Source organism: Rhinoraja longicauda, chromosome 3 (genome assembly GCF_053455715.1).
Source record: "Rhinoraja longicauda isolate Sanriku21f chromosome 3, sRhiLon1.1, whole genome shotgun sequence".
Classification (NCBI taxonomy): domain Eukaryota; kingdom Metazoa; phylum Chordata; class Chondrichthyes; order Rajiformes; family Arhynchobatidae; genus Rhinoraja; species Rhinoraja longicauda.
Window position 1 is genome coordinate 3,303,652 of NC_135955.1, and position 27,936 is coordinate 3,331,587.

General features: G+C 46.2%; 1 protein-coding gene across 2 annotated transcripts in view; it reads left to right on the forward strand.

Annotated features, from left to right (window-relative positions):
• Positions 1-801: 801 nt before the first annotated feature.
• rictora (RPTOR independent companion of MTOR, complex 2 a) overlaps positions 802-27,936 on the forward strand; it is a 143,184-nt gene continuing 116,049 nt past the window's right edge. For both annotated transcript variants that reach the window (XM_078431134.1, XM_078431143.1), the window contains exons 1-2: positions 802-887; positions 1,057-1,104. In XM_078431134.1, coding sequence (XP_078287260.1) covers positions 839-887; positions 1,057-1,104 — 97 coding nt within the window. In that variant the 5' untranslated portion in view covers positions 802-838. The remainder of the gene's footprint in view (positions 888-1,056; positions 1,105-27,936) is intronic.

The following is a 27,936-nucleotide window of genomic DNA, read 5'->3' on the forward strand; positions in this document are numbered from 1 at the left end:
AAGCACTTCCCCACACCAAGCCCCTCCCCCACTAAGCCCCTCCTCCCCGTACCAAGCCCCTCCTCCCCACACCAAGCCCCTCCTCTCCACACTAACCCCCCGCTCCCCCACACCAAGCCCTCGCCTCCCCACACCAAGCCCCTCCTCCCCACACTAAGTCCCTCCTCCTCCCCACACCAAGCCCCTCCTCACTGCACAAAGCTCTTCCTCCCCCACATCAAGCCCCTCCTCTCCACGTGAAGCCCCTCCCCCACCAAGCCCCTCCCCCACACCAAGCCCCTCCTTCCACACTAAGCCCCACCTCCCCACACTAAGCCCCTCCTCCCCACACCAAGCCCCTCCGCCCCACACCTAGCCCTTCCTCCCCACACTAAGCCCCTCTTCCACACCAACCCCCTCCTCCCCACACCAAGCCCCTCCACCACACCAAGCCCCTCCTCCCCCACCAAGCCCCTCCTCCCCCCACACCAAGCCCCTCCTTCCACACTAAGCCCTTCCTCCCCACACTAAGCCCCTCCTCCCCATAACCAAACCCCTCCTCCCCACACCAAACCCTTCCTCCCCAAAACCAAGCCCCCCCACACTGCCCCTCCCCCACACAAGCCCCTCCTCCCACACTAAGCCCCTCCTCCCCACACTTAGCCCCTCCTCCCCACACCAAGCCCCTCCCCCACACCATGCCCCCCCCACTATGCCCCTCCCCCACACGAAGCCCCTCCCCCCACACCATGCCCCTCCTCCCCCACCCGCTCCGTGTCTCTCTGCCTGCGCGCGGTGTTGGCCTTGTTCTCGCGAGAGCGGCGCCGCCCGCCCGCCCAATGCCCGGCAGTGGGTGAAGATGGCGGCCAGCGTCCGCGGCTGCTCCACCAGGAGCCTCCGCATCCGAGGTAAAACCTCCTCGCCCCAGCCCCAGCCCCAGCCCCCGCGGGGAGGATTTAAAAAAAAAAACCACCGACGCAAAACGAGCGAACCCCCCCTCACCCCCCCCCGGGTCAATCGTTACTGACCGTGTTTTTTTCTCTCTCTCTCTCTCTCTCCCTCCATCAACGTCCACAGGGCGGAATGACAGCGGCGAGGAGAACGTCCCGCTCTACCTGACCCGGGGTAAGAGGGAAGGGAGGAAAGGGAAAGTGGGGAGGGGGCGTGCCTACCCTACCTGGCCGAGGGGAGGGGAGGGGAGGGGAGGGGAGGTGCGCCGGCGCCGGGCCGGGTCGGGTGGTGAGGTGACCCGACCCGGGGCCCTCCGCTCCGGCCGCCACCGCCCCTCGCACTGACACCAAACACCAACGGCTCCGGAGGCACGAGCTCCGGCGGATGAGGAGTGGGGGGGGGGGGGGGGGGGGGGAGGAGGAGAGGATGGTGGGAGAGAGGGGGAAGGGGGGGGGGGGTGAGGAGGAGAGGATGGTGGGAGGGGGGGAGGAGGAGAGATGGGGGAAGGAGGAGAGGAGGTGGGGGGAAGGAGGAGAGGATGGTGGGAGGGGGGGAGGAGGAGAGATGGGGGAAGGAGGAGAGGAGGTGGGGGGAAGGAGGAGAGGATGGAGGGGGGAGGGGGAAGGAGGAGAGGGTGGTGGGGGGAGGGGGAAGGAGGAGAGGGTGGTGGGAGAGAGGGGGGGAAAGGATGAGAGGATGGTGGGTGGGAGGGGGGGAAGGAGGAGAGGATGGTGGGAGAGAAAGGGGAGGGGGTTGAAAGGAGGATGGTGGGAGGAGGGGAGGATGGCAGGAGAGGAGGGACAGGTTGGGAGGAGGGGGAGAGGTATGGGGAGAGGGGGGGAGGATGGGAAGAGAGGGGGGAGGATGGCAGGAGAGGATGGGAAGAGGGGGGAAAGTATGGGAAGGGGAGGTTGGGAAGAAGGGGGGGAGGATGAGAAGAGGGGGGAAGTAGGGAGGAGAGGGGGAGGGGAAAGGTGGGAAGGATGGCAGGAGGGGGAGGAGAGGATGGGAAGAGGGGGGAAGGATGGGAGGGGGATGGCAGGAGATGGGGAGGATAGGAGGTGAGGGGGGTAAGGATAGGGGAGGGGAGGAAAGGATGGGAAGAGGTGGAAAGTATAGGAAGGGGAGGATGGGATGAAAGGGGGGTAAGGAGGGGATGGGAGGGGGTAAGGATGGGAGGAGAGGGAGGCAAGGATGGGGGGAGGAGGAGGATGAGAGAGAGGAGAGGGGAGAAGGGATGGGAGGAGAGGGGGAAGATGGGAGCAGCGGGAAAGGGATGGTGGGAGGAGGAGGGGGTTGGGTGGGAGGAGGGGGGTAGGATGGGATGAGAGAGGAGGGTGGGGGTAGGGTGGGAGGGGTGGTAATAAAGAGGGATATGGAGGGGCAAGAGGAAGAACAAGGTGATGGGAACAGGGTTGAAGAATGAGTGCGCTTGAGAGGAGGGAGGGGCAAGTTGAGGGATGAGATGTGGAAGGAGAGTGAAGTGGCATGTCAAGGCAAAATGTGATTGCTGGGAAGGGGCTGAAGGCATCGAGTGTATAAAGAGATGGAGGATGCTGGGGGAATAGGGCAGACCGTCGATTGGTGTGGGGGGAAATGGTCAAGGGTAATAGCGGAGGGCTATAAAGCTGATGGTGGATGGGAGAATGTTTGTGAGGGGATAGAAGACAGCGAGGGCTGAAGGTGCTGGAGGAATTTTCGCCATTCAGACAACACTACCGTCTCACTCTGGGAAAGAAGCCTCCAAATGCCTCGATTTCTATTCTATTTCATTGTCCCACCAGTGTATTACTGTTGTTCAGTGAGGATGATCATGCCTCTCGAGGTTAAACTGCGCAAGAATCTTTAAATAACAAACCTGTTGTTGTGCTGATGGTAGCTTCAGTTGTTTTTCTTTGCACTGATAAAATGGATTATTTAACATCCTTTAGGTGCATTCTCCTGCCCACTGCGGGGAAACAAATCCGAAACCTACATTCGTTGTCACAAAAAAGTGATATTTGACAAAAGCAGCCACGGACCACTCTGCGCTGTCACTACTGTAGCCAATGGGACCTTGATGTTATCAGAAGCAATTATTTTGAATAGTCTTTAACTTGTAATACAGTGTGGACCCCTCTTTGTCTCTGCTACTGGACAAGTGGCTCATCGGTTGATTCTAAGTCACAAATTTGATCTGGCTGTGCCACGGGAAATTTCTTAAAAATAAAATAATGAAACAACATTTGCAATTCCAAACTGACAATCTCAAATACAGTGGCTAGAATGCTAACAGATTGTTTTAAAAGCCCCTCAAAATCACTAATACCATTTGAGGAGAAAATCTGCACTCCTTCAGCCTGGCTTGTATATGATTGACCAAAGTTTGGCATATTTTTAAATAAATAAATAAATCTTGCGCGTGTTGCACTTTTGATAAGACAAACAAAGCAGGGCAGGACTTGCACAGTAAGTGGTTGGGCCTTGGGGAGTGTAAAACAGAGACCTAGGGGTGCAGATACATATTTCCATGAAGGAAGCATTGTAGACAGACACAAAATGCTGGAGTAACTCAACGGGACATCTCAAGGAATGGGTGGCATTTTGGGTCGAGACCCTGCTTCAGACTGATTGTCAGGGGAGAGGGAAAGTAGAGATATGGAAGGGTACAAGAAGAATGTAAGATGTGAAAACAACAGATCAAAGCCATCATTGTTGGCTGAGGGGAAGGTGACAATGAGGCATACAATCAGTAAAGTTAATCAAGAGGACAGTAAAAAACTAGTTGGAGAACTAGGGTGGGGGAGGGATGGAGGGAGATGGAAAGCAAGAGTTAGTTGAAGTTGGAGAAATCAATATTCATACTGCAGGGTTGTAAGCTGCTAAGCGAAATAGGCGGTGCTGTTCCGCCAATTTGCGTTTGGCCTCGCTCTGACAGTGGAGGAGGCCCAGGACAGAAAAGTCAGAGCGGACTCGTTTTGTTGTCCTCCTGATTAATTTTACTGTTTGCATGCCTCATTGTCATCTTCCCCTCAGCCAACAATAAACCATTCTACAATTCCTTGATCATCGTCTGCTTTGATCTGTCGTTTTCACACCTTATATTCTCTTTGTATCCTTCCAAACCTCTCCCCTGACTCTCGACCCGAAACATCACCCATTCCTCTCTCCTGAGATGCTACCTGTCCCACTGAGTTACTCCATCATTTTGTGTCTATCTTCGGTGAAAACCAGCATCTGCAGTTCTTTCCTGTACAAGGTGGTATTATTGTAGGTGGACAGGATGGTGAAGGTGGTGTTTGGCATGCTAGCCTTCATCAGTCAGTGTGTTGATTACAGGAGTTGGGACATCATGGCACTTTACAGAGGGTGGTGGGTATATGGAATGAGCTGACAGAGGAGGTAGTTGAGGCAGGTTCTATCACAGCATTTGTAAGACATTTGAACTAGTACATGAATAGGAAAGGTTTAGAGAGATGCAATTGGACCGAAAAGCTCTGTTTCTGTGCTGGATGACTATGTTGTAGATGGTAAGATTGCATATGGAGTATGTACAGTTACATATGTACAGTTCAGGTTGCTCAGTTTTTGGAGGAGGTCATTAACTGGAAAGGATGCAAAAATGATTTAATGTTGCGGGGTCTGGAGGGTTGGGTTAAAGACTGGATATCCCTGGAGTTTATGTGACGGTAGGAGGTTTATAAATTCTTGAGGGACAGAGAGAAGGTGAATACCCAGTCTTTCCCACAGGGTAGAGAGGTCTAAAGCTAGAGGACTTAATAATAAGTGAGAGGAAAAGATTTAAATGGAACCTGAGGTGCAATTTTTCAAAGGGTGGTGTATATGTGGAATAAGCCGCCGGAGAAAGTGATGGAGGCGACTTGGCCTGTTTCGGTGTGTATGACTTAACTTCTCTATTTCTGGTGTAATTAGGGATGGACGATAAATGCTGGCCTGGCCCGTGACTTCCATGTCCTGTGATTAAATGCAGGTCTGTCTCCTTGTGCCAGCTCAGGCTTGGCCAGCTGCTGCCTTGCTCCTGGTGGGTGCCAGGGAGCCAGTCAGTCACTTACGGCATTGTCAGGGCTGATGACCTTACAGCCGTGATGGGAGCCTTGCTGCAATGCCCAGCACCGGCACCGGCGGTGCGGGAGCCCGGTCCGGCTCCCTGTGCCACCCTGGGGCCTGTCTGTCCCAGCGTTTGTCCTATCTGTCTGCGACATTGTCTGTATCCGCCCGCCCCAACCTGGTGCCTCAGCCTTCTCATTTATTGACACAGTTGCTTTCGGGTTCGTTTGGCCGGCAGACATTTATTTCCGTGTCACATTCCCTATGCAATTGTATTGCCTTTCTTATGTGGGTGAGCGCCGGCTGGAGAGAGAGGAGAGGATGCTGGGTCGGCCACGTCTTGAGGGGAGGGGAGGGGAGGGACCTGGTGCCGAGACCTGGGCCATCACCGGCGGGCGCAGCGCCACCAAGCCCGCCGCCCCCGCTCTGTACCGGAGACGCGAGGCCGCTGATGTGTGCCGAAAGCGTCGGCCCCTCTACCTTTTTTTTGATCATGAGCATGGCCAGTTGTGGAATTGTCTTTTTCCGGCAAAAATGTTGTTTTTGACTTCGGTAGAACTAGCAGCCGTTGTTAAGTTCCCTTTATTCTGTGTTACACTGGAGTTGATTGCAGTGTTGTGGCCTATACACTGTTCTCTCCCCCCTCTGTCACGCTTGAATGTCCCCCATTTTGCAATAACCTCATCGCCTTCATTGTTTAGACGCAAGCTAAAGTGGGAAGACAAGGGCTCCAGTTCCCTTCGTTATCTATACTTTTTTCCCACCACCCCCGTTTTCTGCTCTAGACACTTGTGTATTGCATGTTCAACTGAGTCAATACCAATTAGGATGTTACTGTTTTGAAATAGATTTTCTACTGGTATACATAGTATTAAGAGATCAGATACTTGGAGAAATACAAGCGTTGTTTTCCTTTCAATGAGAAAAGGCAAACAAAACAGTTTAATATTTCAAGTGTAATTAAAAAGTTAATTTAAATGGTGGACCTGTTTTTTCCCAACATGTTTTGATTAAGGCGGTGGGATGTTTAGGTGGCAAAGACATGCTGTATAATTAACTGGACTTTCTCAGTAATTCATTGCTGGTGGTATATTATTAGAAGGTTCCTTTTTACACAGCAATTAGACAATAAGAGTTCTGCGATTCGATTGGTGGGGTACTTTTACTGTTAACAAGAATAAACTAGCCTTGAGCACAAGCTGCATTGATATTAAACTGACATCAATGTGTATGGATACGGAGATATTTCACAATTGCCATCTGAGCTTGCTTTTAATCAGTCCAGGTCACCTTTTGATGTGATCCTGATATTGCTTTGACTGTCAGGTTGTCAATCGGTAGGGTGATTCTAAATGTTAGCCTTTATTGATATGTCCCAGTTGAACTTTTATGAAATGTTGCATTATTAACCTATAATATGCATTTTCACTACCCTACCCTGCATACACCTGTTGCCCCACAGATTATTGACATTGGGCATCTAAATAAGATTCTGCTTTGATAGTAACACTACTGATATGGCCCCCAATAAACCAGCGATTGAGCAGAAATGTGCATATTGACGATCTTTTGCCGAACTATTATCTTAAAGGGCTGTTTGACTGGGATTCTAATTCATAGAAATAAATGGTGTGGATGCAAGCTCTTCGCTCCAACTCATCCATGCTGACCAAGATGTCTGTCTTGAGCCTATCTGCCTGTGTATGGCCCATATCCCACCAAGCCTTTTCTATTTGTATACCTGTCTAAATGTCTTTTAAACAATGTAATTGCCCCCACCTCCACAGTTTCCTCTGGCATTTTGTTCCATATACGTACCATCTCATGTGAGGGGGAAATGCCCTGGGATCCTTTCTAAATCCCCTTTTGCCTTAAACATACACCCTCTAGTTTTAGGCTCCCCTACATTGAGAAAAAGATTGTAACCACCCAAAAATAGTTATTTTTGAGGCTTGCTGGTTGGAGCTTTCTTGTTTTTTATACTTGTGTCGAAAATATTCTAGAAAGCAATTGAAATGGCTGCATCCACTCTATGTTGCAATATTCAGCGATACTGTTGTGATAGTTTCTACTCAAGGCCTCTTGGTGCGTCTGAAATAAAAATAAAAACATTGTAGATACCGGAAATCTGAAATAAAAGGAGGAAATGTTGCAGTTATCAGGTCTTGTAGCATTTTTTAGATAGAGAAACTGTTAATGCTTTGGTTGTTTTAAAAAAAGACCCAAAGTGCTGGAGTGACTCAACAAGTCAGACTGCATTTCCGAAGGGTCCTGACCCAAAACATCACCTATGTTCTCCAGAGATGCTGCCTGATCCGTTGTTATTCTAGCACTTTGTCTTTTTTGTAAACCAGCAACTGCAGTTCCTGTTTCTATAATGTTGTCCTCTTGTACCTGAAAAGTTAACTGTTTTCTTTCCATAGATACTGTCTGACCTACTGAGTGTTTTGAGTATTTTCTGTTCTTGGCAAGTAGTTGTACAAAGAGATTATGGTAACTTGGTTAGTTTATTTGGTTTAGGTTTATTATTGTCATGCGTACCAATGTACAATGAAAAGCTTTTGTTTGCTTTCTATAATCAAATCAGTTAATACTATATACGAATAGGGCGGCAGTGTGTAAGACCCAGGTTCGATCCCGACCAAAGGTGCTGTCTGTTTGTATGTTTTCCCCGTGACCTGGGTGCGTTTTTTCGCCAAGATCTTTGGTTTCCTCCCACACACCAGAAACGTACAGGTATGTAGGTAAATTGGCTTGGTAAATGTAAAAATTGTCCCTAGTGTGTGTAGGGTAGTGTTAATATGCAGGGGTCGCTGGTCGGCTGGTCCCTATGGATCGAAGGTCCTGTTTCCGCACTGTATCTAAACTAAACTAAAACTAATACAATCACGACAAACACAAGGACAAAAAGGTAGAGCAAAGGGAAAGATACCAGTGTGCAAGATGTAGTTTCTCAGCATTTTAGCAAACAGTTCCAGAGCAAAGGTCCAATATCTGCAATGAGGTAGGTTGAATAATTTGTCTGTACCGTCGCTTATCCGAGGTCCAATGAGAAGTTTGATAGCAGTGGAAAAAGCTATTTCTGAGTCTGGAGGTGCACTCTTTCAAGCTTCATCTCCTGTCCAATGGGAGTGGGGAGAAAAGGAATGACTGGTGGGAAATGCCTCGGGGTGTCTGACTTCTCGAGGCAATGTGAAATGTAGATCGAGTCAATGGCTCTGTGTTGGACTGGACGGATTCACCCTCTTGAATACACTCTTGAGTTTAGAAGAATGAGAGGTGACTTTATTGAAAGTTGCAACGTTTTTATGGTTAGGTGCAGAGCTGTTGTTTGACCTGGCTGACTTACCTCATACCAGTCACGGTCCCAAACTCAGCAGTTGGCCATTCAGGTAAATGAGCAGAAATTTCTAGTTATGAATCTGTGGAATTTTGTACTCAAGAAAATGGTGCGGGGCTCAGTTACTGGTATATTAAGAACAAATGAATTTTAGGTACTATAGCTGGAATTATAAATAGATTATTGATACTATGGTATTGTGGATCCATATTGATGGGTCATGGGGCCTTTACCGTTGCTGTATAGCTCTGTCTGCTAAGGAAAGTGCGGACATGGGGATAATAGTGCTGTGATGAACGATCAGTTGTGATATCAGTTTAGTTTATTATCACGTGTATCGAGGTTCAGTGAAAAGCTTTGATATCTTTAATGACACAGTAGGTATGAGAGCCCAAAGCTTATCCCAGCATCTATTTCTTATGTTCGTATTTTGTTATTGTCACATGTATTGAGATACAGGTTTAAAAATAAACTAACCAGGCAAATCATACAATAGATAAGTACATCAGATAATGCAAAAGAGAAAATAAACAGAGTGTAGAATGTTGTGTTTGATGCAAGGATCTGCAGATCGTGAAATCTTATTTCAAAAGACCACTGTCATCCTGGTGCCAAAGTAAAATGGCTCTGACAGTGCTTTAAGAGACAGGAGATGCACTCCACAGTTCTCAACATCGGTGCCCTGCAAGAATGCGTTCTCAGTCCCCTACTCTATGCTCAATACGCTCATAACTGTGCAACCAAATTGGGCTCTAATTCCACCTACAAATTTGCAGATGACACCACCGTGGTGCGCCGAATCACAAACAATGTCGAGATGAAGTATAGGATGGAGATAGAGAACTTAGTTACATGTGTCAGGACAATAATCTCTCCCTCGGTCAGCAAGGTGAAAGAGTTTGTTACTGACTGCAGGGAGCATGGAGTACATGACCCAGTCAGCATCAATGGTGCCAAAGTGGAAATGGTTAAGAGCTTCAAGTTCCTTGGCGTTAACATTACCAATGATCTGTCATAGACTAACCGCATTGATGCAATAGCTAAGGCACCCCAACGCCTCTTTCCCGAGGAGACTGAGGAGATTCGGCATGTCTCCAATGGATGACCAGCCGTGATCACAATGAATGGCGGTGCTGGCTCGAAGGGCCGAATGGCCTCCTGCACCTATTTTCTATGTTTCTATGACTTACAAACCTTCACAGATGCACCATAGCAAGCCTACTGCTAGGTTGCTTCACAGCTTGGTTTGGGAACAGCTCTGCCCAGGACCTGTAAGAAATTGTTAGACATTGAATTTTGTCTCGTGTTTGTCTCAGCAACAATGCTGAGAATTATATTCTGCACCCTGTGCAGAATACCTTCCCCTTCGGTCTACCTATTGTACGTGAGTTTGATTTGATAGTATTTGTATATGGTAGTATCTGATTGGATAGCATGCAAAACAAATTTCTACTGTACTTCGGTACGCATGCCAATAAACCTAAAGAACGAGTGTTGGCCTGTGGTTAGTCAGACCCCGGTGAATCAACAAAATTAACTTGGAGATTTTAGGAAGATATTTATTACTGCCAGAGCAGGCTAGGTAAGCAGCTATAATTGTGATTTACGGGAGACATTTGGACACGTATGGATAGGAAGGGTATGAGGAATATGAGGCAAATGAAGGCAAATGGGATGAGCTCGGAATGCCAACTTGGTTGACATGGACGAGTGGGCCGAAGGGCCTGTTTCTGTGCTGTGCAGCGCTCTAACTATGGCCTTTGAGGGGAGTATGGCAGATTCATCAGAATTGCATTACAACTTAAGGTACAATTTAAGCATTCTGCATGTCATGTACTTTATTTATTTGTCACATGTACTGAGGTGCAGTGAAATTCGTATACAGTTCAGTACAATTATCACTATACAGAACCACTTAGATGCATATTAGTTAAGCATCTTAGCTACGATACAAGTGTATAGCAGGAGTACACTGAAACAGTATACAGAGTCGCCAGTTTTGCGCCTTTTGGTTCTTGACCCGACAATGAAGGCCCGTTGGCCTGGCGGCGTTGCAGGGTCGGCTTGGCCAAGCATCGCCTTGGTGTCTGTGCTGCTGCATGCCGCTTGGGGTCCACGTGCTTGGCTTCTTGGAGTCCCAGGCTGCTGCAGGGCCTCCAGAGGCCCACTCCACTGTCGATGCAGTGTACTCTCTCTCGCTGCCGATCTGCTTACCGGCCCACCGTTTGACTCTTTCCACTCTGGCGGGCGAGCCGGGCCTTCCAGATGGATTTCCATCTGTGATGCGGGTCCACTGCGAGTCTCCGGCACAGGCGAGCTGGGCATTCCGAGCGGGTTGTCGGTCTTCTGGCCACGGCTCCTCAGTGACAAATCCACACCTGACCCCTGAAGAGTGTTTCTGATCTGTCGGACTAGTGTTTGGGGATTTTTCTTTATTATAGAGAGAATTCTTCTGTCATCAGCTATGGAGGTCTTCCTTGGCCTGCCAGTCCCTTTGCGATTAGTAAGCTCACCAGTGCTCTCTTTTAATGATGTTCCAAACAGTTGATTTTGGTAACCCTAAGGTTTGGCTGTTGTCTCTAATAGTTTTATTCTTGTTTCTCAGTCTCATAATTGCTTCTTTGACTTTCATTGGCACAACTTTGGTCTTCATGTTGATAGACAGCAATAAAAATTTCCAAAGGTGATGGAAAGACTGGAGGAAGGACTAGTGGCTGAGAGCTCTCTTATACCTGCATGAAGGAGGCAATTAAACACACCTGAGCAATTACAAACACCTGTGAAACCATGTGTCCCAAACATTATGGTGCCCTGAAATGACTATGCCCAAAACATTTCTACATGGTGAAACCAAAATGTATAAAAATGGCCTTTATTAAAATCTGACAATGTGCACTTTAACAACATGTGATTTTTTTCTATTACAAATCTCAAATTGTGGAGTACAGAGGCAAATAAATAAATGATGGGTCTTTATCCCAAACATTATGGGGGGCGCTGGGAATAAAATCAGAAAAGTTTTTTCAGGAAGAACTTTGTAATATTCTCCATTAAAATGTAGGAATGGCAGAATAATTGAAGCTTTAAACATTAAGGTGAATAAATACATTTTGGGTAAGTAGTGAAGCATTGTGGAATGATTAAATATTGGGGAAAATAGAGGTACAAAACAGCCGTGATCTGAGAGAATTGTGGTGAAGGCTTGAACGCAACTGGCTGAACTGCTCTCTTGATTTTGCTGGGCAAAGCTGGAATATAAACTGTAATTAGGCTATAGAAGGAATGGAATGGAAGAGGGACAAGTGTAATTGAAGGAGGGGTAGGGGAAGTAAATAAAATGAGACAACGGCAAACAAAGCAATTTCTGTTGAGAAGAATCTGAGCTTGACTGTTTTACCGCTTTACCAAAAATGTCGATAGAAAGTTAAAGGACTCAATATATTGCTGCGAGGGGAAGCAAAGTGGAGTCACGATAATTACATCAGACCCTGTGAAAAGAGTAAACCTGACATCGCCTTGAGTCTAGTGGAGTGTTTTTTGGGGATATGGAAAATTAACAGGCTTAATTAACAATTATGCATTAACCTGATAGAGAAATTGTTACTTATGCATGTAATGTATGAGGTAAGATTAATGTGGTTCAGGAGGGTATTTGAAGTTTTGAATGTTGCAAGGGTAGAAAAATAGAGGCAGTCAGTGATGTTGGGAGTGATCCTCAAAGATAAGGTCTGTCATTTCCAGCAAAACTTCCTGTTTAGCCATTACATTTAGGAATACCAAACCAAATGAAACGTTAGCCATTATCACCAAACTCCGCACTGGAGATTAGAACCTTCATTATTATAATTCGCATGTCTTTTTCACACATTGAAGGTAGTTGACATCACTGATTATCCTGAGCAGTATTTTTCTCACTTGGAGAGACAGTTTTACTTTGTGGAGAGTTGACATGCTTTTGTAGAACAATTCTGGCTGTCAGAATTGTTGTTTAGCACTCCTCTAGCTTCAATTAGGATTCTGCATTTTTAACACATTGTTAAAGGTAAATACAATTAACCTTCAATAAATAGTAATTGTGAAAGCAGAAGCTGTCCAAACAATATCTTCATTCTAAGTAAAGCTAAGACTCCACACAGTGCCAGAATGTACTTGTAGCAATCAGGTGAGCATTTATGTGATGTTCACACCGTACACTTATTTCTGAAATGATGATCTTCCAATATAATTACAAGATGGGTAATAGGAAAATAGTTATTTACCACAAGAAAGGGGCACTTAGTCTAACAAACCTGTTCCTTTTTGTACTTGATTAAAATTGTACTTTCTCGCCATTCCTCTGAATATTTTACTGTAGTAACTCATTTCCCCAGCATTACCCTTTGAGTGAAATGGTTTTCTCTGCATTCTCCATTTGTAACTCTGCTAACATTCCTGGAGAGGGGCTAATTTGACTTTTATAATCTTTAATGTGCATCATTGCACAGCAATCCCCATCTTTCCCGAGCAGCGTCTGACTTTGTGCCGAGAACTATTCTGAATACAGAGGATGGAAATAATACCAAGCTGGTAAAGTTATTTCTTAAATGTTGAGAAAAATGTAATTATATTCACATGAAATAGAAGTCGACGTGGGTACGCGGCCATTTGTGTCATTCCCACCATTAAGTAAAATCAGCCTGATCATCTATATTGACACTAATTTCCTGTACAAATCCATGAACCTGTTGACCTTATTATCCAAGCATTTGTACACCTTTGTCTTGAATATACTCAACAATTCAGCCTCCAAGGTCCTTGTAGGAATTTTCAAAGATTCATAACTCTTCTGGGTGATGATAAATCCATCACTACTATCCTGACTGGCTGACCTTTTGTTTGAATATCGAGTGTTCAGAATATTCTCCACCTTGCAGCCAGGAAAAACATCATCCTTGTATTGACCCTTTGAAGCCATGTGAGGAGTTGTACGTTTCAATATCGCACGTCATTCTTCCGAATTCAAGAAATTTCAGGCCCAGTCTAATCTCTTTTCATAGCAAAATTTATGGTGCAACCCTCCTACAATCTGGTAAACCTATGTGACGTTCTGCCCTCATCATTGTCTCCTTTGGAAATTAGCAGAATCGAGGACTATTGGGATAGACCAGGAAATTGGTGTTGAGGTTGAAGATCAGCCATGATCTTGCTGAATGGTGAAGTAAACCTGAATGGCTGACTGAATGTTACGTTTGTCTGTTTATGGAAGGACAATGGGTTCTTTTGCACGCAGTACCTTTAATATCTTCCATTTCCAAGTTCTCGTCTTTTCGCTCAATCTCCCTATAACACTTAACTCTTCTCCCTGCACCTGGGGGGTAGTGTGAATTGTGAGGAAGATGCAATAAGGCTGCAGGGTGACTTGGACAGGTTGTGTGAGTGGGCGGATACATGGCAGATGCAGTTTAATGTAGATAAGTGTGAGGTTATTCACTTTGGAAGTAAGAATAGAAAGGCAGATTATTATCTGAATGGTGTCAAGTTAGGAAGAGGGGATGTTCAACGAGATCTGGGTGTCCTAGTGCATCAGTCACTGAAAGGATGCATGCAGGTACAGCAGGCAGTGAAGAAAGCCAATGGAATGTTGGCCTTCATAACAAGAGGAGTTGAGTATAGGAGCAAAGAGGTCCTTCTACAGTTGTACCGGACCCTGGTGAGACCGCACCTGGAGTACTGTGTGCAGTTTTGGTCTCCAAATTTGAGGAAGGATATTCTTGCTATTGAGGGCGTGCAGCGTAGGTTCACTAGGTTAATTCCCGGAATGGCGGGACTGTCGTATGTTGAAAGGCTGGAGCAATTAGGCTTGTATACACTGGAATTTAGAAGGATGAGGGGGGATCTTATTGAAACATATAAGATAATCAGGGGATTGGACACATTAGAGGCAGGAAACATGTTCCCAATGTTGGGGGAGTCCAGAACAAGGGGCCACAGTTTAAGAATAAGGGGTAGGCCATTTAGAACGGAGATGAGGAAGAACTTTTTCAGTCAGAGAGTGGTGAAGGTGTGGAATTCTCTGCCTCAGAAGGCAGTGGAGGCCAGTTAGTTGGATGCTTTCAAGAGAGAGCTGGATAGAGCTCTTAAGGATAGCGGAGTGAGGGGGTATGGGGAGAAGGCAGGAACGGGGTACTGATTGAGAGTGATCAGCCATGATCGCATTGAATGGCGGTGCTGGCTCGAAGGGCTGAATGGCCTACTCCTGCACCTATTGTCTATTGTCTATTATTGTATTGTCAGCAAACCTGGATATATTATACCTGGTCCGTCCATTTAAAGCACTGACATTCACTGAAAAGCTGGTAAACCACACAAATCATAACCTTCCAAACTGTAAAATGGCTCGTATTCCTATTTTGTTTGTTAACTATTGCTCAACCCACAGCTATGAATTACATCTATCTTGTGCTTTAATTTTGTTTAATAGGCTATTTTGTAGCCCCTCATTACAGGCGTTATGAAAGTCCAAGTACACTGAATCTCTTATCTGGTAATGGTTTATTATAGATAGGCACAAAATGCTGGAGTAATTCAGCGGGACAGGCAACATCACTGGAGAGAAGGAGTGGGTGACGTTTCGGGTAGAGACTCTTCTTCAGACTCTGACAATGGTTTATTATTGTCATGTGTACAGTGAAAACTGTTTTCGTACTATCCAGGCAGATTGTACTGTACATGAGTACGACTGATGGTGCTAAAGAGAAAATAAGCACAGTGCAGAATAGTGTTACAGGTACAGAGGAAGAGCATATTTTTTTTAAAGTGCAAGGACCTCAATGTAGATTGGTGGAATAAGAACACGTGAGCATGTGAGCAATCGATTGAAGGGTGTTGACAGCAGGGAAGAAGCTAGACGTTGATCTGGTGGTACGTGCTCACAAGCCTTTGTATCTTTTGCCTGATAGGCTCTTGATAATGTTGGCTGCTTTCGTGAGGCATCGTGAGGTTTAGATGGAGTTGATTGGGAGGGGATCTGGTTTGCGTGATTATCTGGGCTGTGACTTGAATGACTTTGCCGTTTCTTACACTCTTGGTCAGACAAGATGTTTTACCAAGCTGTGATGTGTTTAGATAGTGTAGGAAAGAACTGCAAATGCTGGTTTAAATCGAAGGGTCTCGACCTGAAATGTCACCCATTCCTTCTCTCCAGAGATGCTGCCTGTCCCGTTGAGTTACTCCAGCATTTTGTATCTACCTATGTATTTAGATAGTGTAAGAAAATAACTGCAGATGCTGGTACAAATCGAAGGTATTTATTCACAAAATACTGGAGTAACTCAGCAGGTCAGGCAGCATCTCAGGAGAGAAGGAATGGGTGACGTTTCGGGTCGAGACCCTTCTTCAGACTGATGTCGGGGGCGGGACAAAGGAAGGATATAGGTGGAGACAGGCAGACAGTGGGAGATCTGGGAAGGGGAAGTGTAAGAGAGGGACAGAGGAACTATCTAAAGTTGGAGAAGTAGCGAGTCTGGGTCAAAATGTGGTCGTAGAGTAGGAGGGCAGGAGAAATCACAGAGGGGGAGCAGCGAGAGAGCATGTTGCTAAACTCTTATTTTCTTACACTACCTGTTACTCCACTGCGATTTCTCCTCAAGGTATGTCCACCTTGAAGAAGTTCTCCTCCTCTCTTCGACGAGAGTTTAGCAACATGCTTTCTCGCTGTTCCCCCTCTGTGATTTCTCCTGCCCTATTACTCTACGACCACATTTTGACCCAGACTCGCTACTTCTCCAACTTTAGATAGTTCCTCTGTCCCTCTCTTCCCCATCCCTTCCCAGATCTCCCACTGTCTTCCTGTCTCCACCTATATCCTTCCTTTGTCCCGCCTCCCTGAGATCAGTCTGAAGAAGGGTCTCGACCCGAAACGTCACCTATTCATTCTCTCCAGGGATGCTGCCTGTCCCGCTGAGTTACTCCAGCATTTTGTATCTACCTATGTATTTAGATAGGATGCTTTCTATGGTCCATTGGTAGAAATTGGTGAGAATCATTAGGGACATTGAATTTCCTTAATTTTCTGATGCTTGTAGGCATTGGTGTGCTTTCTTGGCCATTGTGTCAGTATGATTGGACCAGGTCAAATTGTTAATGGATGTAGCAATGTTTACCAAGGTTTTGAGCCATTATTGTTGGGGCATAATCCAGATTGTAATAAGAGTTTATAGGAACATCTTCACAGCAATGGAGCAGTTCAGAGACTGCTCATACTCGCCTTCATAAGGAATATTTGATTCATGCTGATTTACCAATGTATCCTTCATGTGAATATAAATTTGAAATTCCATTTTGTAATGTCAGCAAATTCCATTTTGTAATGTCATCATGCTATGATTTTGGTTTTCAGAAGTCTGTAGTGACTAAACAACTGTTGGCGGTGACACCAAAATAGTATACAGGCAACCCCTGCCTTATGTCCATTTGGGCACCGATATTATTCCTTGCAGAATTCACAAATGCGCAGTTAGATTACTCGGGAAACAGTTTAGTAGCAGATAAAGCAGAAAAGAAAAACCTGCGTGGGTTTTCTTCGGTTTCCTCCCGCACTACAAAGACATATAGGTTTCTAGGTTAATTGGCTTTGTCTAATTGTAAACTCTCTCTAGTGCGTGTAGAACTAACGTTAGTGTGCGGGGTTCGCTGGTCAGAGTGGACTCGGTGGGCCGAACAAAACTAAATTATGGATTAAAAATTTGGGATCCAGAATAAAACTTGCTCTTACAGAATTTATGTGGGGGAGAGAAAGGAAATAAATACCCAATGTATTCACTAATATTTTTTGGACTATTTTATGTTTCAATTACTAATGCGGTTCACTCTTAACTCCCCTCACCAACCCCCACCTCTCCAAAAATGAACTAGTAAGTCACTTAGTTTAAGTCCTGTGAGGGATGGGAACTATGATTAATTACAGATTGCCTAACCATTAATTCCCCGCAATGAATGAGTCAAATATTGCTGGAAATGCTCAGTGGGCTGCGCAACATCTATGGAGAAAGGACCAAGGTTAATACATTTCAGATTAGTAATTCATCTTGTAATTTTAATAATGCCATACACTTTATGCTATACATTGTAGTAACAGACAAAAGGGATATGAAGCTAAGGAGGGAGACATTGAAGGTGCTTGAATTTGTGGTCCAAATTGGGAAATCCCCAGAAATCAGCTGGTTAGGCATTTGGGGCGCCCCCATTTGTGTGGGAGTTCTGAACGTCTGCTTGGTCATGGTGCTAAATGGTGGCAGATACACATGCAATGTTCCTGCGGAAGGTACAGTTCGATATTTGGGTGTAAGCGTCTGTAATGTCTCACAGCTGAGATGGTATTACTTTAAATTGGGAAATTTATTGTTCATTAGGTTATAGGCTCCCGAAGTGGAATATGAGGTGCTGTTCTTCCAGTTTGAGTGTGGCCTCACTCTGGTTTGTACATGTGGCCGGTACAATTCAGGCTTAAACGTAACAACAGTTAATCTTGAATGCAGTTAATGCAGCTTTTTGAAATCAACATGTGCTATAAAGATGTTTGAAATGTGTAGGTACAGGCCTAGCTGCACCATTCAATATGACATTGCTCGAATCATAGAATCGTTCAGTACAGAAACGTGTTCTCTCTGCATATCTCGTCTATGCCGACCCTTGTGCGTATCTATGCTAATCCAATTTACTTGCATTATGTCCATACCCCTCTACCATTTCCTTCTAAGTATCTGTCCAAACACATTTTCAGTGTTGTAATTGTATCTGCCTCCACTACCTGCTCTGGCAGCTCATTCTAGATACTCACCACTCTAAGTGGAAAAAGGTACTAATTTATCCCCTGTGACCTTATGAATTTGCACCCTAAGGTCCTTCTGTACATCTACACTGCTGAAGTTCCTGCCATTTATTCCAAGATTCTGAATTCCCAAAGTACATTACCTCATGTGTGTCTGGATTAAATTCCACCTGCCACCACTCCACCCAGCTATTGTGGTGATCTATGACCCACTACATCATCAAAAACCTTTTTAACTATCTCGGACTCTACCATTTTTTATATTGTCTCCAAGCATACTAATTATGCCACCTACGTTCTCACAAACAGGTGATTACAAACAACAAAGGTCCCAGCACTGATTCCTGAAAGCCACTTGATACAGATTTTCCTTCAGTAAAACACACATCCACACTACCCTCAGTCTCGTATCAACACACCCCAAGTGGCTTAACCTTCTGCACCAGCCTGCCACATGCGATCTCGTCAGCACTAAAACCCTCTCTACGGTGTGGTCAGCTGATCCAATTTCAGCCACCATTACACTATACAGTAAACTATCGTTTTAACGCATCCCTTTGTAACAGACTTCGGTTATAGACAATAGACAATAGGTGCAGGAGTAGGCCATTCAGCCCTTCAAGCCAGCACTGCCATTCAATGCGATCATGGCTGATCACTCTCAATCAGTACCCCGTTCCTGCCTTCTCCCCATACCCCCTCACTCCGCTATCCTTAAGAGCTCTATCCAGCTCTCTCTTGAAAGCATCCAACGAACTGGCCTCCACTGCCTTCTGAGGCAGAGAATTCCACACCTTCACCACTCTCTGATTGAAAAAGTTCTTCCTCATCTCCGTTCTAAATGGCCTACCCCTTATTCTTAAACTGTGGCCCCTTGTTCTGGACTCCCCCAACATTGGGAACATGTTTCCTGCCTCTAATGTGTCCAATCCCCTAATTATCTTATATGTTTCAATAAGATCCCCCCTCATCCTTCTAAATTCCAGTGTATACAAGCCCAATCGCTCCAGCCTTATCATATCATATCATATATATACAGCCGGAAACAGGCCTTTTCGGCCCTCCAAGTCCGTGCCTCCCAGCGATCCCCGTACATTAACACTATCCTACACCCACTAGGGACAATTTTTACATTTACCCAGCCAATTAACCTACATACCTGTACGTTTTTGGAGTGTGGGAGGAAACCGAAGATCTCGGAGAAAACCCACGCAGGTCACGGGGAGAACGTACAAACTCCTTACAGTGCAGCACCCGTAGTCAGGATCGAACCTGAGTCTCTGGCGCTGCATTCGCTGTAAAGCAGCAACTCTACCGCTGCGCTACCGTGCCGCCCTTATAGCGGACAGATCTGCCAATGCCACCGCGGCTCTGGTCAATTGCAGCCCTGGCTTCTGACGCCACCGCCAGTGAGCCCTTCTCCCACCTCACGGTCTGGTAGATACGGCTGTTGTTGTGGCTCATGTTGTAGCCCCTGATAACAGCACTTTCTTCAGGCCACTGCTGCTGGCAGAATGTGCTCGGCCACCGTGGGGCTTCCTCCCCTCTCATCAGCTGCCATTTCTTCCTGTTGGCTGTCGCTTTTTCCGCTCCCCACTTCACTGCGCTGCCACCTCTTGTTGCTCTGTTCACTTGGCCTCGCCCCACCACTGCCGCCTCCTTCTCCTCTGGAGTTGCCGATATACTCCATCTTGGAAGAGGCCGGCGACTGCAGGGGAGAAGGCGGGCGAGGGAGTGGATAAAGCGACGGGAGAAGAAGGTAGCGGTGGAGCAGGGGTGGGACAAAGTGACGGCCGTCAGGAAGAAGTGGTGGCTGGTGAATGGGGAGGGAGTCCTATGGTGACCGAGCACATCCTGTCAGTGGTGGCGGCCCAAATAGAGTGCTGTACCTGGGGTCTACAATGTGAGCCACAACAAGATCTGCGTCAACCGGGCCGTGCAAGAAGGGTCCCTGGTGCAGACCAGCGGCATCGGTGCCTAGTTTTAAGGTGAAAAGACACAAAGTGCTGGAGTAACCCAGAAGACTGGATCCATCTGAAGAAGGGTCCAGATGTCATCTATACATGTTCTCCAGATCCGCTGAGTTACTCAAGCACTTTGTGTCCTTTTGTGTATGAAAGGTCATCTGCAGTTCTTTGTTTTAACTATGTAGAATGATAATACAAGAAAATAACTGCAGATGCTGGTACAAATCGAAGGTATTTATTCACAAAATGCTGGAGTAACTCAGCAGGTCAGGCAGCATCTCAGGACAGAAGGAATGGGTGACGTTTCGAGTCGAGACCTTTCTTCAGACTGCGGGGTCTTCCTCAGTCTGAAGAAGGGTCTCGACCCGAAACGTCACCCCTTCCTTCTCTCCTGAGATGCTGCCTGACCTGCTGAGTTACTCCAGCATTTTGTGAATAGAATGATAATACGTTACGCAGTTATAGCAGACAATTGGCAATGATTCCCTTTCCCTTCCCAAGGGTCCATTATAATAAGAGTTTACTGTATATCTATTTCCCCATTCCACTAAAGTCTTGTGTTGTGTAAAAGTCTGTCAATCTCTGTCTTGAATATATTCTGTAACTCCGCCTGCACATGATGCGTTTGGTCACCATAGGACTCCCTCCCCTTTCACCAGCCACCACTTCTTCCTGTCGGCCGTCACCTTGTCCACTCCCCGCTCCACCGCTACCTCCTCCTCCTCTTCCTCCTCACTTCTCTGATAATAATTCCATAAATTCATGCCTTTGTTCAAGAAGAAATTTGTCATGTCCATCAGAAATAGGCGATTCTTTATTCTTAAGATGTGCCCCTAACCTATCAGTGAGAAAACGTCCCCAGAGTAGGTATTGAAATTATCTGATTTCAATTTCTTTTATGCTGCTTGGGGGGTCATTAAATTGTAAGAAAAAAGCCACCAAACAGTTCCAATAGCTGGTAGATAGTTCCTTCGTGCCAGGAAGGAGTTCCTGAGTGACTGACAAGGGTGATTTGGGACCCGCAGTCCCAATGGATATTATTACGGCAGAGATAGATAGATTATTGATTAGTACAGGTGTTGGGTTATGGGGGAAAGGAGGAGAATGGCGTTAGGAGGGAGAGATAGATCAACCATGATTGAATGGCTGAGTAGACTTGATGGGCCGAATGGCCTAGTTCTTCTCCTATCACTTATGAACTTCAGTACAGATCCCGGCAATAGATGGATGGTGCCATCCTGAATGTTTCTTCTCTGCTTTGAGTGGTCATGGATCAAAATTCACAATTGTCAATGGGGATGTTGCATTTTCTTTAGAGGTTTTTCAGGTTCTATGAGTAATGAGAATGAGTGTCCATGTGGAGGATGTGGCCTGGCAGAAATGGGCCCTTTCCCCCACCACATCCATGCTGACCATTTTGCCAAACTATATTAAAATCATTCCCCTCAACTCCCATTCAAAACCCTCTCATCTTTTTATTTTAAGATCCCTACTATGGGAAAAAGATTCCGTTTATCTGCATGTATGCCTCTTATAATTCCATGTACCTCTTATCAAGTCACCCCTCATCTGCCTTTGATCCAAAGAAAACAAACCCAGCCTAGCCAATCTTTCCCCAAGGGCCTGATCTATAGGGAGAGGTTGGGCAGGCTAGGACTTTATTCCTTGGAGTGCAGGAGGATGATGGGTGATAGAGGTATATAAAATCACGAGGGGAATGGGGTGATTGCACAGTCTTTTTCCAGGGTCAGGGAATCAAGAATTGGAGGGCATAAGTTTAAGGTGAAAGGGGGGGAAATGTAATAGACGTCTGAGGAGCAAGTTTTTCACTCAACGTATGTTTCTGGAATAAGTTGCCCGAGGAAATGGTTGACGCAGGTACAAGAACAACTTTAACATTTGGTCAAGTATGTGGTAAGAAAAATGTTTAGAAGGACATGGGCAAATGGGACTTCTGTAGATGGGCATCTTTGTTGGCATGGACGAGTTGGATTGAAAGGCCTGTTTCTGTGACATATGACTATGTTGATTCAAACTTTGCATCTTTTATGGAAATTTAAAAAAATATGAAGTGAAGAAATGTAACTCGTGGCAAATTCGATACTTTGCTCTGGAACCATCTGTATGAATAGGTGTATGGCAGAACTCTAAAAACAGGAGGAGATGTTCTACTTTTGGGGCAGGTACTGGAAAGACACCACAGGGATTTATATTTTGTTGTTTAAATCTACCTAACCTCACCATACTTCTGAGAAATCTCCATCTGTTGCCAAAAAAAGATTATTCTTGCCTGGTTTCTTCTTGGTGCCTGGCCACTTAAGAGGTTTGCAGCATTGTAGCGTTTCCTGGGATGATTTCCTGCAGTGTTTCCTTTTGGTTGCATCTGTGCGCTTCCACCGCAGTAGCGTGGGCCAGATGAGGAATTCATTATGTGCAGCTCCTCGGGGAGTAACGCATAACTCATCCCTCTGTGTGTACAGGCTTGCTGGTTTCACCAGTCTCAATGTTGTGGTGTCATATCACAAGCCGAGAGATTAAAAGATGAATGTGACACACTGCAACTTTAAGAGCAGGCATAAGAAAAACAAGTGAAGGGGGCCACAGTGCCTGTTCTTCCTGCTGATTGGCTTTTATCCAGCATCATGTTGTTCCAGACAGCCAGATCTTTGCACAGCGTGGATGATCTCATGCCAGAAGTGACTGGGAGTAAAGTATAATTGTGAATGACCGTTGAATTAAAGTGTATTTGGAAAGTGTATCAATCCCTGCAGGCCTATTCTGCCTGCTTTTTATTTCGACATGGTGATAAGTTGTCTCTAGTAACCTATAATAACCTTGCTTAGCAGCCCACTTCCTGCAATATAGTGAGCCCTCGGGTGTTCAGTGCTCTTGGAGGGAGTTGTGAGGCAGGAAATTGTGCAATTAAATAAATGATGTTTTTAGTTTGGCTTTGCTTTTCCTCTCCAGCACCTTCTCTCCTTTTTATATGAGTTTAAGATTACTCTGAGTGCATATCACTAAATTTGAAGGGGGTTGGGGGGGAGGCTGATTTGATGTAGTATGGAGTTAAATTAGGAAGTGAAGATTATCTAGTTTGTTCACAAAATGCTGGAGTAACTCAGCAGGCCAGGCAGCATCTCAGGAGAGAAGGAATGGGCGACGTTTCGGGTCGATAGTTTTTTTCAGAAATATCTGATGTGTTCAAAAGAAAGGGGATGAAATGGATGAAGCTCTTTTAAAACCTGTGTGTGCAGCTTGATCATTTCCAGGTTACAAAACTATTTGAGGCCTACCTGGGGCAGACTTGCAACAGGGAGAGCTCCCAGTACATTCCTGCTGCTATGCATCATGGGACATCCTGCTTGGGGTCATGCTATTGACTCTGTTTGTTTACACACGGCTCAAAAACCTACATCACACTATTTCCCCGCCCCTCCCCCAACTCCACGTTTTGCCAGCAGAAAAATAGCAGGCGATGGAAGCAAAAGCAGAGATGTTGCCGGTTTTGTTTCCATCCTTCACAATTGTAGCAGTCTTAAGTTTGAGCACACCATCTGCGTAATGCTGAGAAATGGACCTTGTCAAAATCCACATTTCTCATCAGAAATCTTTCTTGTTTAGATGGTTGTATTGGATCCCACAGTACTTTTGGGTTTTATTTGTGGGGGGGGGGGGTAGGGGGCGAGTTATCCCAAAGCAGCGCTGTTTCCAATACAAACTTAAAACATTGACTATGCAGTACTTTAGGAACTCCTGAAGAAAGGAGAGGTGCTGCTTTTCCATTGTAAATTCTTTATCATTCATCAAAAGAGTTTGTCAGTTTGTGGCTATTTGCAAAACCATGATGTGCAAAGTCATAGGTCTGTACGTCACTGGAAAAGGTCCTTCAGCCCATCTTGTCCATGCTGACCAAGCTGGCATTTGCCTGTCATTGTCCCCAATCTCACAAAACACCTATCTCTATATCTTTCCAATTATTTTTAAAAAATCGTAATTATATCTGCTCCTATAGTTTTCTCTGACACCGCATTTCAGATTCATTTCAGAAAGTTGATCTTGAGGTCCTCCTTAACTCTCTCTTCTCTCACCTTAAGCCTATGTCCTCTACTTTTAGAACCCACTGCCCATGGTTCAACTGGGCATTCACTTTATCCATGCCCCTAATGGTCTTGTACACGTTGATAAGGTCACCCCTCAGCCTCTGACGCTCAAAGAATAAAGTCACAGCGTATCCAACCTCTCCCTATAACTCAAGCTCAGGTAACATCCTGGTGAATCTCATCTGCACCCTTTCCAGCTGAATGACATCTGTCTGTCTTTCTGTCTGTCTTTCTGTCTGTCTGTCTGTCACTCTCTCTGTCACTCTCTCTGTCACTCTCTCTGTCACTCTCTCTGTCACTCTCTCTGTCACTCTCTCTGTCACTCTCTCTGTCACTCTCTCTGTCACTCTCTCTGTCACTCTCTCTGTCATTCTCTCTGTCATTCTCTCTGTCACTCTCTCTGTCACTCTCTGTCACTCTCTCTGTCACTCTCTCTGTCACTCTCTCTGTCACTCTCTCTGTCACTCTCTCTGTCACTCTCTCTGTCACTCTCTCTGTCACTCTCTCTGTCACTCTCTCTGTCACTCTCTCTGTCACTCTCTCTGTCACTCTCTCTGTCACTCTCTCTGTCACTCTGTCTGTCACTCTGTCTGTCACTCTGTCTGTCTGTCTGTCACTCTCTGTCTGTCACTCTCTGTCTCACTCTGTCACTCTCTGTGTCACTCTCTGTCTCACTCTCTGTCACTCTCTGTCTGTCACTCTCTGTCTGTCACTCTCTGTCTGTCACTCTCTGTCTGTCACTCTCTGTCTGTCACTCTCTGTCTGTCACTCTCTGTCTGTCACTCTCTGTCTGTCACTCTCTGTCTGTCACACTCTGTCTGTCACTCTCTGTCTGTCACTCTCTGTCTGTCACTCTCTGTCTGTCACTCTCTGTCTGTCACTCTCTGTCTGTCACTCTCTGTCTGTCACTCTCTGTCTGTCACTCTGTCTGTCACTCTGTCTGTCACTCTGTCTGTCACTCTCTGTCTGTCACTGTCTGTCTGTCACTCTCTGTCTGTCACTCTCTGTCTGTCACTCTCTGTCTGTCACTCTCTGTCACTCTCTGTCTGTCACTCTCTGTGGGCGTCACGGCGCAGGAAAACATAGGGGCAGTCCTGGAGGGCCGATGGCATGTGCGGGCGGAATGTCCCATGGCGGGACGTCGGCACGGGCGCGAGCCTGCCAACTCGCTCGCAAAGGCGCTGTAGGGTGGATGAGGGCGGTCCCTACTGCCCACGGCACCGATGGCACGAACTCACCGGGCACTGTGAGTGGCGACCCGTAAACGAGCTCCGCCGAAGATGAGGCCAAGTCCTCCTTAGGGGCCGTTCGGATGCCCAGCAAGATCCACGGCAGTGCGTCCATCCAGTCCGGGCCGGAGAGTTGTGCCTTCAGCGCTGCCTTGAGTTGCCGGTGGAACCTCTGCACCAGGCCGTTGTGTGGTGCAGCCGTACACCCAACAGGTGAGCCATGGCCGACCACAGCTCAGAGGTGAACTGTGGCCCCCGGTCCGAGGAGATGTCCACCGGCGCCGCAAAGCGAGCAATCCAGTGCGCGGACAACGCACGAGCGCATGTAGCTGTCGAAGTATCGGCCAGCGGAATGGCCTCCGGCCACCACGTGAAGCGATCCACTACCGTGAGGAGGTGGGTGATGCCCTGGGACGGCAGGAGAGGCTCCACAATATCCACGTGCAGGTGGTCGAACTGCCGGCGTGGTAGACCGAACCCCTAGAGGGGCTCTCGGACGTGGCGCTGGATTTTTGCCATCTGGCACAGAAAGCAGGTGTGGGCCCAGTGGCCAACCTGCTTGCGCAGACCGTGCCACATGAAACGATCAACCACAAGTTCCATCGTCGCCCGGATGGATGGGTGAGCCAGCCTGTGGATCACGTCGGGGTCACCAATGTGGCACGGCGATAGGCCCGAAATGAAGGCGAGGAGCCAGGTGTTTCGGGAGGAATTTTATTTGCTGTCCTTCTCTTGTCCAGTCGGGTCTGCAAGAGAACGATCGCGCCTAAACCCCTGCCATTTATCCCTGTAGCTAGGGGCTGCCCCCGGACTAGTCCATTCCCGTGCCGAGGGGTTCGATAGTGGAACCCACAGTGTGTTGTTTATAAAGATGTACAATATTTTACAATCAACATACTAAATATACTTTGTGATTGTACCAATGTCCAAATTTGTGTGTGCCAGTACAATGGGTTAAGTGTTTACCTTGGGATGTTAATTGTACATCCATCTGAGGTCATTGCCAATCAAGTCAAGTATGCTCTGGAACTGCTGATTCACTCGGATCAGTCCTACGCTGTACATCCTTGTGCAAATTAATACAATCAAGCATACACTTGGATATAACAAGTCAATATACATGTCGCAGGGCTACCTTTTATTCATTATCATCACACCATTATGTCTTTAGTACAGTTAATCAGGCAGTTTAGTTTATTGTCACGTGTACCAAGGTAAAGTGAAAAGCTGTTATGTGCTACCCAGTCAGCGGAAAGACAACATATAATTACAATGGAGCCATTCACAGTGTAAGATAAAGCCTGTAACTTCCGATCAAAGATAGACTGAGGGTCACCAATGAGGTAGATAGTAGTTCAGGACTGCTCTCTAGTTGTGGTAGGATGGTTCAGTTGCCTGATAACAGCTGGAAAGAAACTATCCCTGAATCTGGAGGTGTGTGTTTTTTACACTTCTATACCTTTTGCCCAATGGGAGAGGGGAAAAGATGGAATGACCAGGGTGAGACTCATCCTTAACTATGTTGCTGGTCTTGCCGAGGCAACGCGAGGTATAATTGCAGTCAGTGGAAGAGAGGTTGGTTTGTGTGATGGTCTGGACTGCGTCCACAATTCGCTGCAATTTCTTGCAGTCTTGGATGGAGCTGTTCCCAAACCAATCTGTGATGCATCCCGATAAAATGTTTTCTATGGCATAAATGTAGAAGTTGGTGAGAGTTATTGAGGACATGCCGAACTTCCTAAGCCTTCTAAGGAGGTGTGTTTTATTAGTCGTTGCTAAAAATATGGGTGGTCCAGGAGAAGTTGTTAGTGATATTTACTCCTAGGAATTTGAAATCCACATCATGGTTCTTTATCAAGTATTTGACATGATTGGCTTGGAATCAACCAGATTTTGAAAGTATCCAAGGATTCTTTTTATCTCGCTACCGCAGCTGAATTATAGCTTTGAGCTTCGGGCTGGTGGTACAGTCCTATCCATTCAGTCTCTCTATAATAATTGACCGCAAATTCTCAATTGGATTCGGGTCAGGTGAGTCAGGCTCGTCCAAGTCACATATCCTCTTCTGCTAGAAAAAATGGTTCACCGTCTTTGATGTGTGGCAGGGTGCAAGGTCTTGCTGGAATATCTCAGATCCTGCTGGAAAAGCCTTTGCCGTTTCCTTCACCACTCTTCGCTGCAATACATCAATATATTGTGCCGATCTCAACAATCCATTAACTAGGTGCAGCGGCCCAACACCACAATAGCGGAAACTACTACCACAGAACATTATCTTTTTGGGATGTTTGACAAGTGGGTTTGTAGCATTTTCTCACCGGCTCTATAACTGATCTACAAGCATGTTGCCTAAATTCGCCCTGAACCAGGAAATGCTTTTGTCACTGAATAACACCTTTCTCCAGTCCTCGTGTGTCCAATCTTTATATTTTAAGGCCAACTGTGTTTGTTGCTGAGATTCTACCTCTGAGGTGTTATGTGGTGTAGCAGACTATATTTACTAATAAAACTATGT